This window comes from Uloborus diversus, chromosome 5, assembly GCF_026930045.1.
Source record: "Uloborus diversus isolate 005 chromosome 5, Udiv.v.3.1, whole genome shotgun sequence".
In the NCBI taxonomy this organism is placed as follows: domain Eukaryota; kingdom Metazoa; phylum Arthropoda; class Arachnida; order Araneae; family Uloboridae; genus Uloborus; species Uloborus diversus.
The window spans coordinates 64,139,800-64,154,194 of NC_072735.1; the positions used below are offsets into that span (position 1 = coordinate 64,139,800).

Below are 14,395 nucleotides of genomic sequence, written 5' to 3' on the forward strand. Positions count from 1 at the left end.
GCAATATTGCAATTGGTGTATGTCTGATTTGTAAAAGTGCTCAAGAACAAAAGTAAAATTTAACGTAAAATTTTATGCCTTTCGTCTGATGTGGGAGTATATATACAGGGTGTTCCGTTTTAACCTGCAAGACTTTTATTTTCGCAACCGTTAGTCCTAGATGTATACTTCCACTTTCAAAAATGCTCCTAATCAGATGCAGAGTTAAGATTTTGAAAGTAAACATAAAAATGAGTCAAAAATACAAAATTTAACTTTTTATACGGGCCCTAGGTCTCATAACTTATATTTAGAGAAATAATCTCCATTGAAAACTATTACTGACACAAAAAAATTGACAATTGTGCGATCAAAACTGAAGGATCTATTTCATTTCAAAATTTTAAGGCACCATACAGAAGCTGAGATAGGAACTTATCGTACTTTCAGAAGAATGAGAGGTTGTCAAAGTAAAAAAAAAAGGTATTTATATTTTTCATTGCCGTTCAAAAATGTATACAAATGTTATGCCGTGATACGCAAAAACACACTACAGTTTGAAAACCACACTCTATGCACACATATAATTTTAAACACTTGTTAACCGCTATATTTTCCCCCAAAAGGTGTTATTGACGGCGAGTAAAAAGTGGTGCAAGTCACAAAACGCTGCGTTTCATATCTCGGTGAATATTGGTCGTACTAATGTCAAACGTTTTGCATTGGAATTACTTTTCCGTGGAGATTATTTCCCTGAACATAAGTTAGGGGACCTGGGGCCCATATAAAAAGTTAAATTTTGTATTTTTTTTTACTCTTTTTTATGTTTGCTTCAAATTTTCAATAAATATCTTAACTCTGCATCTGATTTGGAGCGTTTTTGAAATTGTAAGAATACATCTAGAACTAACGGTTGCGAAAATAAAGGTCTTGCAGGTTAAAACGGAACTCCCTGTATAAATATATCATAACAAATTAAATGTATAGTAATTAAACAAAAACACTAAAAAATTAAAAGATCAACTCCGTAAAGAATTTATTGATATCTACTATGGAAGGACGTAAAGAATGAATAATAATGTGAGAAGATTGTTTTTAATTCCAGAAATCCAGAAATTATTACTTATTTAATAACAATAGAAAAATACTCATTATTTACTGCCCTCATTCTAAGTTAAGAAAAATAGAAAACATTACATTATTGTCATTGCTATACTTCCGGCAAAAATAAATCATAAATTATATTTATTTAAGTTTGTTACTCAATGACATGGAAAACAATGCCATGAATAATGTGTTACTAAGTAAGTAAAAAATATGCGAGTTTGCTATTATATTATTATGGAGGTTCTTTCGTTGCAAATATCGTAGAAAAGTAAACAGATCTGTTCTTCCTTCCTACCAAAAAGAGATAGTTAATGGAAGAAAAAGAGCATTAGTTTCACATACTAAATATATTTACTACGGTATAAGGTACAATTAATCATGTGACAAATTAATTGTTGCAATTACATTATTTTCAATCTTACAGGATAGAGTAAAACACTGTGAAATAAAAAGAAAAATGAGCAGTCGGTTAAACTGTCTTCAGGTAACTCGACTAGAGGTTATTGTTTTGAAATATTTACTTGTAATATTTAAACATTTTAAATTCTTTCATTTACATTTTAAATTCTTCGGGTTCTTAAAATTAGAAAAATATTTTAAACCTTTTTTATCAACGTATTTTTTGTTTTGTATTGCACAATGAAATTGTTCATACTGAAATAATAAAAATAATATCAGATGCCTGAAGAAGTTTCTGAACTAGAAACAAAGCTATTCTAGAAATCACTAAATGAAATCATATTATTTTAAATCTTTGACCGAATCAGAATGCAGTAGATTGAAAGCACGAGAGAGAGTTGAAAACAATTTTGTTTTCGATAAAAAAAAAATAAAATAAATAAAGATCTGTAATGTTATTCTCGTATTTAACTTTCAAGTAACAATTACGCATTGCTGTTTTTTGGAAACAATTAAAAGGAAATGTCAAAAAATAATCGTTTTTCACAACGATTTTAAAAAAAAGTTTTAGGAAAAAATATTAGTTGTTTAATATATTATACGGTTTGAACAGGGCTTCTGTGGGTGACATTGTAAAAATTTTTTACTTCGTTTTTCTTTATTTGTCATTTATTTAGTTTAGTTTTCATCTTTTGAAATAGGAAATTTCAGAAGTTGAAAACGTCTATGGATGAGTTCAACTTTATTTCAGAACATCTAATTTACGTATAGAATAACAGTGGTGTGAGTCGTTTAAAGTTACTTTAAAAAACGTTAAAAGTTATTTTTGATTTTCTTTAAAGATACCTATGTTGAAATAGAAATCCTTTTCGTAAAATTCAAAACAGTCTTAATTTGCAGTAAATATTTCTGCAAAAACTTTAATTACTCGAAATTATGTTAGGATGACTAAACTTTACTACATCCCCTTCCGAAATTTTTTCCCGCTGCACCACTGTCAATACGCTACCAAATATATCGCTTTCATTTTATTAGTTCTCGGGAACAAACACATACAAAAATAAGTTATTTGATGACTAACTAACATTGATTAAACAAATTATAAAATCAATAGGAATACCTTACTATAACATAATATTCTGTGTATTTATGTTTTTCATGTTTCAAAAATATAAGAAAAAAAAACGGTATCTCAAGAATCTTCTACAATTTTGACCGCTTATTTTTGCAATTAATTTAAAAATAACATATTAACTAAAAATGAAAATGAACTTACATCAAAAGAATATGCACGTCCCATATAGTCATAAAGAACAATGAAATTCAAGTAATGAAAGAATTTTTGACTTTGCTGCCACTTGGGCTTACTAATGCATGTGGTATGACCCCACATGCATTAAAAGGTATAAATAGGATTATAGACAATCATAGAAAAAATTGAGGGTGATGTGAGAAAGTCCGGTCCACTTGGACACGTCCCTGGTAACTACTGTTTATATCGTTTATACACATCCACGCACGAGTTATACATACAAATTATGCGTAAGTTTTGTGGCAGAAAATAGCATTAAACTTTGATTTCAACTCAATAATGTGGTCACTTTTGATATTTTAAAAGTACGTTTTTCTGAAAGAGCATGCTTAAAATTATAGGGTTTGACCAGTTTTTAAATAATTTGACAACTTTTAATATTTGTAATGATTTTTTTTTTCATTGGTGCGCAAATTCAATCTCATTTTCTACTGTTCTGCCCATCACATCATAAGTGATGAAATGCCATTCACTGATGCCATTAGCGCAGAGAGCAATATTTAATTCGCTTCTGAATGAACATGTCGTGGAAACGCGGTAGACAACAAGCGTGAGCATTCATCGCGCCAGTGGAGTGCGTGCCAAAGGTCTTCACTTGTGACGTCATAAAGATCACGCTTTGTTTGAAAAATCGAACGTTTTGAAAGATTTTCCATGCTCCATGTTGTTATTTTTTGCTCAATCTATCAACTTCTGTGACTATAAGTATTACTTTTGACTGATGGAAACAACCCCATTAGTACATTTTTTTGAGTGTTTGCGTATTTTCTGTTACCTGAATGCGATATGATTTTTTTTCTTTTCGTGTGAAGCACATGTTGTTGTCAGTTTACACATATGAACAAATCCATAAGATATGGACACCTTTATTAAATGCAAATGCATGTTCCGAAAAAGAAAAAAAAATAATCTTATGATTTGGAATATTTTACTTAAATTTCGTAACACTATTTCTTTTTATTCGTTTTTTATGAATAAACACCTTCACAACTCTTCAGCTCTTTCATTATTTTAAAGATTCTACAGCATCCTATTATTCAGAAAATCAACCTGCTTTTCTCAGAATCTTTTCTTACTTTTCCAAGAGTCTTCGAAATGGAGAAAGTAAAAACTTCTCTTTGATTGGCTCTCCCTGAGCGAGAGGGGCGCATCGGTCGGTAACAAGAGAGTCGATTTCCAATGGCACTCCAGCAGTCTAACGACAACTCTAGAGCTGAAAAGTACCCCTCAACTCTTCTCTCCCTCTTCTTACTCGAAAGTTTCTCGCTGGTCGGAGGAGGGGAAGCATGTGTCGTCAAGTTCCAAAGAGAATCGTCGCGCTCTCGTCGCGGAAACCACCTGATGATGATGAAGTTAAGGTAAGATTTGTATTTAAGAGTATCTCGAGCTAGGTTTTTTTATAACAAAAATTGCAATATTCATGAGATTTAATTAAATTTTTCAATGGTATCGTCTACTTTTTAACTAGGTGACACATTTTAGTCATTTAATGATTTACATTTATTTCTCTCCTTAGTTATAACAAATATAAAGAGACAAAAATGAAGTATTTGAAACTACCATGTTTGTGAAACCAAGGTTGTGAGCTAGTTAAGACTCATTTATGTTTCTCAATGTTATTATTATCATACACTTTTCAACCTTGTGACATATTTCAGTTACGAATATTCAATATATTTATTTTTAAAAACCTACAGTCGAGCTCAGATAATAGAATGTCCCGCTTAATGTAATAAAATTTCAATGTACTACACCGTTAATGCGTGTTATTTTTATCCCGGATAATGGAATATCCCGCTTATTAAAGTAACTTTTCGTGGCAAATTGCCTATTCCTAACTAAGCGGGTTCCCACTAAGCAGGTTCGACTGTACTTAGTTTGGGAAACTTATTTTGTGAGATAAAAGAATATTTGAACTAACTTGTTTGTAAAACCGAAGAAGTTAAAATCATTTTTTAAATGAAGTTGATGATGATTAAGTTAGGGTCAGACTTGTATGTAATAGTACCGTGTGCAAAATGTTTTGTTGAAGAGAAACTGCAATGCAGAGGATGTTCATTTAGGTTTTTCATGTTATCGTATACTTTTGAACTATTTTTAAAAATTTCTTAATTTCGGAAACAGGTTTTGTGAGATAAAAATAAGATATTTGAAGCTAGTACGTTTGTATAACCGATATCGTTAAAACTTTCTTTTAAATGAATTTAATGATGAGATTTGAGAAATGAATTTAATAATTAATTGAAGGTTATGTGTATGTAAGAATGTCGCGTGCAAGGTTTTTTGTAAAAAAGAAACTTCAATATGCATGTCATTGATTCACGTTTTTCAATGTTATCGTATACTTTTTAATTCGATGACATTATTCAGTGAAGCATATTGTATGTGTTTTCGAAATCGTTTTCTTCTCCTTGATTTAAAAAATAGATTTGGTGAGATAAAAAAAGGTATATAAGACTAAAATGTTTGTGTAAACTCAGTTAGTTAAGACCTTCTTTAATTTGAATTGTTATGGTAATATTTGTATGCATTTTTGGAGTAGAAACCACAATATGGATGGCGTTAACCAATGTCTTTCACTGCTACCGCATACTTTTCGACTTGGTAACATGCAGCAGCTTTGATATGTTTAAAACATTTTTCTTCTTGATTTAGAACGCAGATTTTAGATGGAACTGCAATTTTGTATGATATTCCGTTACGCTTATACTATAATATCGTATAAGTGTCAGCTGAAATAAACATCAATGCAGTGAAGCATATTTAATATAACTTTTACTCCTTGAATTAGGAAGCAGATTTTTGAAATAAAGCTGAAATGTTCTCGACATTCAATCCTATTTTCCCCCCAATGTTATCGTATACTTTTCAGCTAGATTCTCGATTTCAGTGAAAATATATATATATATATATATATATATATATATATATATATATATATATATATATATATATATATATATATATATATATATATATATATATATATATATATATATATATTTCAATACTTGATTTAGAAACCAGATTTTGTGAGAAAATAAAACTATATTTGAAACAAACATGTTAGCATAACCAAGCTAGTTAAGACTTTTAAATAAATCAGATGGTAATGGCATTAAGGTAAGATTTCTATTTGAGACTAGTATGCGGTTTTTTTTCCAATAAATGAAACTGCGATACGTTCGATATTCATTTATGGTTTTCAATGATATCGCATACTTTTCAACCAAGTGACACATTTCAATGAAAAAGATTTAATTTATATTGATCTTTTTGTCTCTTCTTAATTTAGGGGGGAAAATTGTGGGATAAAATGATGTTAAAAACTATCATGTTTGTATAACTGAGCTAGTTAAAAATTTCTTTCAAACGACTTTGATGGCGATGAAATTAGGGTAAGAGCTGTGCGTAACAGTAGTAACTGAAAGATTTTGTATACCAGAAACCGCAATATACATGAAATTCATGGCCCTTTTTTAATGTTTTCATATAAATTTTATCCAGAAGACAGGAGGTCAATTGTAGTAAAAGGAAACATGAAGTAAATGGGAACGAACTATGTTATCACACTTGTGGTAATATTTGAAACTGACCTGTTAGTGAATGAAGACTAGGTAACACATAGAAGACATTCTCAGCATTTCGCTTGTTTCTAAATGACTGTGTCGGCATAATCATTGTTTGAAGACGACACTTGCAAAGAAGTTGTTTTCTTAAAGTTTAGTGATATTACATTATTGTCTCCTGCCGATCTTCTTCGTCGCCTCTTGCAGGCCAAGACCGTCTCTCCAAGTTTGTAACACCTAACTGTTTCCCGTGCAATAGGCCAACGTCGGTTCCTTCTTATTATTGTTAAGTCCTTTCCTACACCATCTAGTCATCTGCCTGTGATCTTCCTCTTCGACGTTATCCTTCAATGTTGAAGGTGATTCTTTTTGTGGGGAACTTAAATTACTTATATAAATTACTGTAAAATCAACGTATACATAAAAAACATATTTTTAGGCAAATATAATTTTCTCAAATAGAAACATAATCTAACTATAGCTAAAACCAATTGAAATGCTTATTATTTAAACATTAGAAAGAATGAAAATGCCTCAATTTAATGGCTTGGATAGATTTTTTTTGTCTGATATTATTTAACTCCTGCTCTGCCTAGCTGCTAAATATTATAGGATGCCCAGACTTGTTTTGTGAACGATCTTTTAATTTCCTTTTTAGAGTTGATATACTTAAGTCAAAATGCCACTCTCTAAGACATTTCTCCGGAATTAGTTGAATCTGGACACAATTGTAATTTTTCCTCTTAATAATCCGCATTATTTCCTACTTCAAGGGGTTCTCTTTTACTTTTGGACCCTTTTTATTCCCAGATCTGCAAAAAACGGGTATAAATAGTAACTAACCTCTTTATATTAAAAGATTACAAACCTTAATTAAACTAAATTAACATAATTCAGTGATGAAATGTGTTTGGGGCCATTTGAATGCTAGGTTCAATTAGCCCCATTTTAATGCAGCCAGAGCACTTTTACCAACTTTTATTAGTTACTGTGTTAATTATATAGCAATAACCTTAAAACAGTTATTTTACTAAGAAATAGAATGCAAACGTAAAACTATCTTGACCTTGATGATATCAGATGTTTCCATGAACTTACATATGAAAGTTTGCAGACATAAAAAACAATTGTTTAGACAACTTGCAATCATAACCTCAATCAGAAAAAGGCGGGAATAGCAGAAACTTAGTTTCATGCTCCAACCTCTACCTAGTACTGCTACCTGTCATAGAGAAAGTTTTTTATGTCTATACATTTAATTATATAGGACCAGTACGGATTTTAAACACTTTCTTCTCATGGGTTCAAATAGCTCCTGGAGGTTCAAGTAGCCCCACTTTACGATACTTTAAACGAATGAGGTTTACACTTCATCAACATATGAATTGGTACAAAAAAAGTGTTGTTATTATAGAAATACAAATCTCTTTTATAGCATGACTTTTATTTTGAAAGTACTTTGAAAAAGATTTCATTCAAACAGCACCTTGCATTGAAAACACCAGTTGCTTTAAAATAAAAATTGAAGATAAATGTAATGTTTCGAGCGGAATTTATTTTTTATTCAGAAAAAGATTCACTTATATTTATTGCAAGTTTCATTCCACACGTAAATTCAGGTTTATTTCAGAATTTAAAGCTTTTCATTTGCTTCACTTTACATCTGCAAAAGCTGCATAAAATAACAAGATAGGAAATCTATCGTATATATTTAGAAATTAAACGCATTTCACTGAAACTGCAGTTTAATGTCTTATATTTACCGATGAGTAACTTCAGAATAAAACTCAATTATTTTTTTTCCCCAAAACGAATTTATCTGAAAGAAAATGTCATATTAATATCAATATTTACTTTGTATTAAGAGTTTTTTGTAAAGTATATTTTGATGAGCAATAACCACATAAAATATCAGGATATAAAATGTTTCTTATGTACTTTAAAAAATCTGAACATATTTAACGAATACTGCAGTTGGTATATTTACCAATGTGCAACTTCGAAATGAAAATCACTGCGTCTATTTGGCTAAGCTTATTTAAGAACAAACAATAGAATAAAAAACGAACTTATCTTATTTTTGTTCTACAAATTCTATAAGCTTCAGTGGTGTTCATACATATCGCAATACGACTTCAGTAATATTTTCTTTTATAACGCTATATCAGGGTTTCCCAAACTAAGAAGGCGAGGGGTGCCGCGAAGTGTCCGTGATGTCAATGTATAGATATATAATTAAAATAAACTAGAGTGCCGTAAGTAAGGTTTTATTCTTCAAAGGGTGCCACGAGTCGGAAAAGTTTGGAAAACCCTGTGCTATAACTTTGTTTAACCTCGAAAAGATTGTCCCAATTAGAAATCATGTTTCTAATTTCACATGATTAGGAACCTATGCTTCCTGGTTTTTGTGACAGGGAGAAGGGGTTATCCCTTTCAACTGAAATCCCCTGTCTCCTTCCTCATCCAAGATCAATTGTCCTTTATTTTCAAGAGAGCGATTGCTCTCCCTTTCTACCACTTTTCATTTCGCTTTGGATGTTGAATTGGAACACCTGGAGGCAAAGACGTGATGTAAAAGCCAAAACAGGAATTTCGGAGATAACTACTACAAATGGCAGGAGAAGAATATATGTATGTAGAAAAGGATGACACTAGTAGCCCTGTTGGTTACAACTATACACCACGAGTTTAAAAAATGTTCAATAAAAGCCTACTTATTGTTTGAACTCGCTTTACTCAAAACTTTTAACACTGCACACACATACAATGTGAGTGGTTTCGAAAAATTGCGTCGGTTTTATCGATTAAGTCACTCTGCCTCCTATATTCAATAAAAGTCTTCAATTCAACTTTCGATCACATCTTGTATCAAACAATAACTTTAATACAGGAAAGTATCAAATTTATATTACATAATGAAATTATTCACATATTTGTATACTTTCTGCTTAGTAAACATGATTCAAAATTTCCAGGATTGCCAGGTATAATCTGAATCTGATAAGCTGATTTTCTATCACCTGAGGCTTTAAAAAAAAATCCATTTATAAAAATAGGTTATAGGGAAGCCGGTTTGAGTTGCGATAACGATTATTTGTGTTGTGCCAAACTGAAATTTCTTTCTCTTTCAACCCTAGCATAAATGGTGTCGTTAAGAGTCACACTAAAAGTAAATATTCCCTGTTGTCAGTCCCCTTTCTTCGCAAGAGTCTAGGGGAAGGTTACCGTCAATGAACCACATAAAAATTTTCGATATTTTTAGAAAGGAAATCAAACTTAAATTTCATTAATTTTTTTTTCGAAATCTACTGAGAAATTATTCCTAATTATAGGAATAATTTCTCAGTAGATTTCTCTTTTAATAATATTATTCACTTCCATGATAAATATTCACAATAAAGAATGAAAATTTAAAATAAATATTTTAGCATGTGGTCCGTTCATGGCTACCGGTTGCTATGGATGGACCATCGAGTTTCCATCAATGGAACACATTCTCAAATTAAAAAATCAATGCGTAACTTACAAATATTTATAACAGGTGATCAATAAATACCATAAATAAGAATAAGTTATAGAATAATAGATTTTTTTTCTAAAATGTTTTATTTTCGGATAAGAGGAACATAAAAAAAACCCATCGCTCACACAACGCACAACTGTTGTCATCACACTTCGTTCACCACTTGATATTTTCCCAACCTGTGCAACACTGTTCTTAGCTAATATCTTTTCAACCTCTTTTGAACTGTTGAAAGTTTTGTTAAATCGCTTTTGAAAATTTTCGTTTGACGCAAGATTGTACTTACTCTCTAAATTGTCAGAGAACATTTTTGACCATTTTATTATTTAAACTAGAAACTTAAGTCTCAAACTACTAGAAACTATAGTACTAACAGATTTTTGTCTTAATTAAATCTGTGGGACATGTTATTTTTCTCAGCCTCTTGAAAAGCCTATTTCCCCAATTTTTCGGAAGTAATTCCCAAAACTTCTTCTCTAGTTTCAAAATATGATTCACTAATCATATTTCTATTTCGGAGGGTTTATCTTCTAAATTTAAGTAAGTGACTAAGGTAACAACAAACCGGTTTTTATCTTCCATGCGACTCTTTAAAGTTGCTTTCAGGACTCTATATTGTGGCACACTTCGTTAAGGTCCATGCCACCATTTCTGAAAGCTACTGTAGCATGTTACATGCTCTCACTTGGCCACAGGCCATATATTTTACTATTTTTTTCATTTTTATGGAAAAACAAAAGTATTTGAAACTGTATTATTATGTTTTAAATTTTTAATCAATTTTTTTTTTTTAAATTGCCTTAATATTATTAGTTTTCATGAATTACTGAGATCATTTTTTTCATTGTCATATTTATTTTTAAACAATTGAAAAATTTTCAAAGGTAATTGAACTGAAGTTAAAGCAATATTCGAGATTTTGCATAAATGAAGCTGACAGGTGGTCTATTCATAAAAACACGTAGTGATCCTATGATGGCAACTGTGTCATTTTGAATATTCTTATAGGTGTTACTGCTGTGACGAATCATAATGAAACATGAAGTATGGGGAATTGTACTTGAAAAGGTACGTTTTTAAGTCAGTGTTCACGTTTAGATGATCAGTGATATTCAAGGCATCCAAGCTCTAATTATAGCTAAATGAACATCTCAATAATTAGTAAAGATAATGGTAGAAATCTTTTCTGGCCGATTAACAATATGATTAAATAATTTTAGCTTCTTGACGACAATGCAGTCGACTGTTTTCAGACAAAGGAAGGTACTAAAACTGATTACGCGCATGCACAAACTATGGTATGGGAAATATCTTCGCGGTCTAACCGGTTCATTGACATCAACCTTCCCTTATATAACAACTTCATCTCTTGCAAGTGTTGATTGTAAAGAATGTTGCAAATAAACTTAAAAAGGTTAGTTTATCGTACGTTAGTGAACGACTAGCTGCATCGCCCGGCCTTGCGCGGTCTACCTCAAAAATAAAAGTTATGTCAAGTGACGCGTGTTCAACAATAAGGTTTGAATAAAATTTAAAAAAAAAACAGTAAAATTTTGCGGCAGATTGCGGAAAAAAATTGAAAAAGTAAAAATTTTTAATCCTCCGATTACAGGAAAAGCCTTTGAAACAAAAGCCAGAATTTTATTTGTTCATATTCGAGAAAAAAATGGCAACAGAACTTTCTTCTCTTCAAAGATTTTCTTCACGCTACAAATTTTAATAAAAGCATTGTTACGGAAAGTTGAGATGAAACACTGAATAATAGTTTGAATGGAAGAAAGCCTTCGAAAAATATTTCATGTCGAAATCTAAGTGTCATAATTAAAAGCTTTTAATTGATATCTCCGCTAATTATTATCGGAGGGTTATGTTAAATAGCCAAACAAAGACGGGAAGATTACGAATCCTTCGATACCTGGTTCCATGGTCAGTTCACTGTCGTTCGGGAGAAATAATTTGGACATAGATAGTATATACATACAAAGATACATACGCTCAGTTTTTAATTATATTTGTTTCCAATGGGGCTGTATAAGAGACCCACCTCAACAAGCATCTGGGCCATAGCCAAACCTAGTGCGCTCCTCTACAATGCATCAGTCTTTCATGTGTCACCATTGAGTCGCTGATGCATGACACAGTAGTTTTTTGACACCCAGTTTCCACCAGATGGAGGCACCTGGGCTCTCTTTTGATGAGAAATTGCACTAGGAATTTAACTCAGTCTAAGAATTCTGAGCCAAACGAATACCCTAGAAATCTTTTACATGCCGCATAATCATACGACATGAGCGCTGGTGATTTTCTGCATCTTTATTATTTTAATTTACTGTATACTTTTATATATATATATTAGGATGGTCCTTATTTATATGGGAAAATTTTTTTTTCGGAATTCAACAAGTGACGCCCCCTAGTTTTGTGACACTATAATAAAAAGTAATCGGTGCAAAATTTGTACTCGATCAATAATAACACGTGCCCCTAGGACGTTGAACTTTAACACTTTTGATAATTTTCCCACAAATCTTCGAGTTTTTACTTCAGACCCCGAACATCGTTTCTCCTATGTTTGCAAAATATTTTTACTGCGAGGTAGCCCTAAAATTAATCTTTTTAATTACTCCATATCGTCTAAAGATTTTACATTGAATAAGAATGAAATAGTGCTTTAGAAACTTTACCTTAATCGTACGCTTTTCTCAATGTATCTCAATCGTGTGCATTTTTTTTCCCGATAGTCTTGAACTGTCTGTAAAATACTAAATTGCTTTTGTGACTTATGTTTGGTAAACTGATTGTGAAATTCGTCGATTAATTTTGCTCCTCTTTCAGTTGTATCATTTACAACTTTCAGCATTTTAACGATATCTCTTCCCTTTAAATAGCTTCCTTCATTTTGCCATGAATCAGGATCACATAGGAAAACATCTTTTGGTGTTTGTAACTTATCAAACAGTTTTATTTACTTGTAATTGATTCTATAAAGAGGAAGATCTTTACTAAGAAAGTATTCCAAATCATCTACTGTTATCTGAATTTTTTTATACAGTCATCAGACACGTCTTCCTATTCAGTAAGTATTTTTTTTTTGAAGTAGTCTTTTCCTATCTTCAAAGTCAATTCCTTCATCCAATACGGACAAAGCTACTAGTTCATCCCCTAAATACCATATGTGATTTTTGAATTTTTCAATCACTGCTTCTTCTGCATGTTTGTCATCATTTTGTACGCTGCAGGTTTTTTAGACACTAGACTTTATATTAGTTTTAAAGGCCTAGAATGGGTTGCTGCGAAAAACTATATCTTCTTACAGCATTTAACTGTAAAACAGCATTTAGGGCATTCTCTTCATATAAGGTCAATTTAAATTGTTTCCTAAATATATAAATATTCAAACAATAAATTCCTTTTGCCACCCATTTGGCTCACAGATAAGCTCCAGGTTGCCGAAAACATATCCCTGTAGGAGGGAGGACTAAACCAAGAAATATTATTACACGTTATGAGAATTCTCTGTTTCTTAATTCCGCTTTCTACGAACAATAATATGTCATCAAATTCTTCTTTTAGAATTTAAGTGGTATGTGTACTTTTTGAATTTTGAAGCGCTTAAATAGTGGAATATCGAGTCTAGAACTAAGAAAGGCAAGAACTTCTTTAAAGACACTCTGCAGTACGATTTCAAGTGCATGATGATAGCAACACAAATGCAATATATCACCATTCAGCTTTTGTTCTAAAAAATTACATGCACAATTTATACGGCCGGTATTGTAAACCGCTGTATAAAACACTACAGTTTGAACAGTCAGCAGTAAAGAGCAATCATCTAAGGTATCATATGCAACTGAAGAAATATCTCAGAAATTCTGAATAGCTGTTCAACATTGGGACCTGAAGCTGTCATGGTAAGCCTATCAGCGTTTTTTTTCAGTTACATCTGGATGTAGCTTTGTACTCAGGGAATAACTAAAAAATCTAAATTTGAATTCATGAAATCTGATTTTACCTCTCAAAGATTTTCTCTTGCTCTCTTAAGGGATGTACGATTGATCATAAGGTTATTTGGATTTAAATTTACTGCATCTACATAGGCTGTAAATAAATGAACAGCATCTTTGTCCCTAATATGGCATTGGCATTTGTCTAACATTGATGAAATGCGAGCAGATATCAATAGTTGTCAAGTTTTTTTGCGTTGTGGTAGATCAGATATAGAAAAAAGGTTCAACAAGTTAGGATAGATACCCATTTCGGTTTCTAAATCTTGTGAATTGGAAGAGGAATTTGATGATAATAAAGGACTATGTACTGAAATAGAAGACATTTTAAAGTATAGATTTTTACATTATTCCGATCTGGAATTTTTTAAAATTTATATTTTAGATATGGAAAATAGAGTTTATTTTTATTGTAGGGTAATCGAGGATTTTTCAAAATTTAAATTATAAGAATGCATAAACATTTAAGTATTTAACTAAAGAACAGCGAATTAAAATATAA

The 14,395-nt window shown here is 31.3% G+C and overlaps 1 protein-coding gene across 1 annotated transcript in view; it reads left to right on the forward strand.

Moving 5' to 3' along the window:
• The first annotated feature begins 4,029 nt into the window (after positions 1-4,029).
• Positions 4,030-14,395, forward strand: part of LOC129223383 (protein O-mannosyl-transferase Tmtc3-like) — a 227,434-nt gene continuing 217,068 nt past the window's right edge. The window contains exon 1 of the mRNA XM_054857964.1: positions 4,030-4,155. Within this exon, the coding sequence (XP_054713939.1) occupies positions 4,084-4,155 (72 nt within the window). The 5' untranslated portion in view covers positions 4,030-4,083. The remainder of the gene's footprint in view (positions 4,156-14,395) is intronic.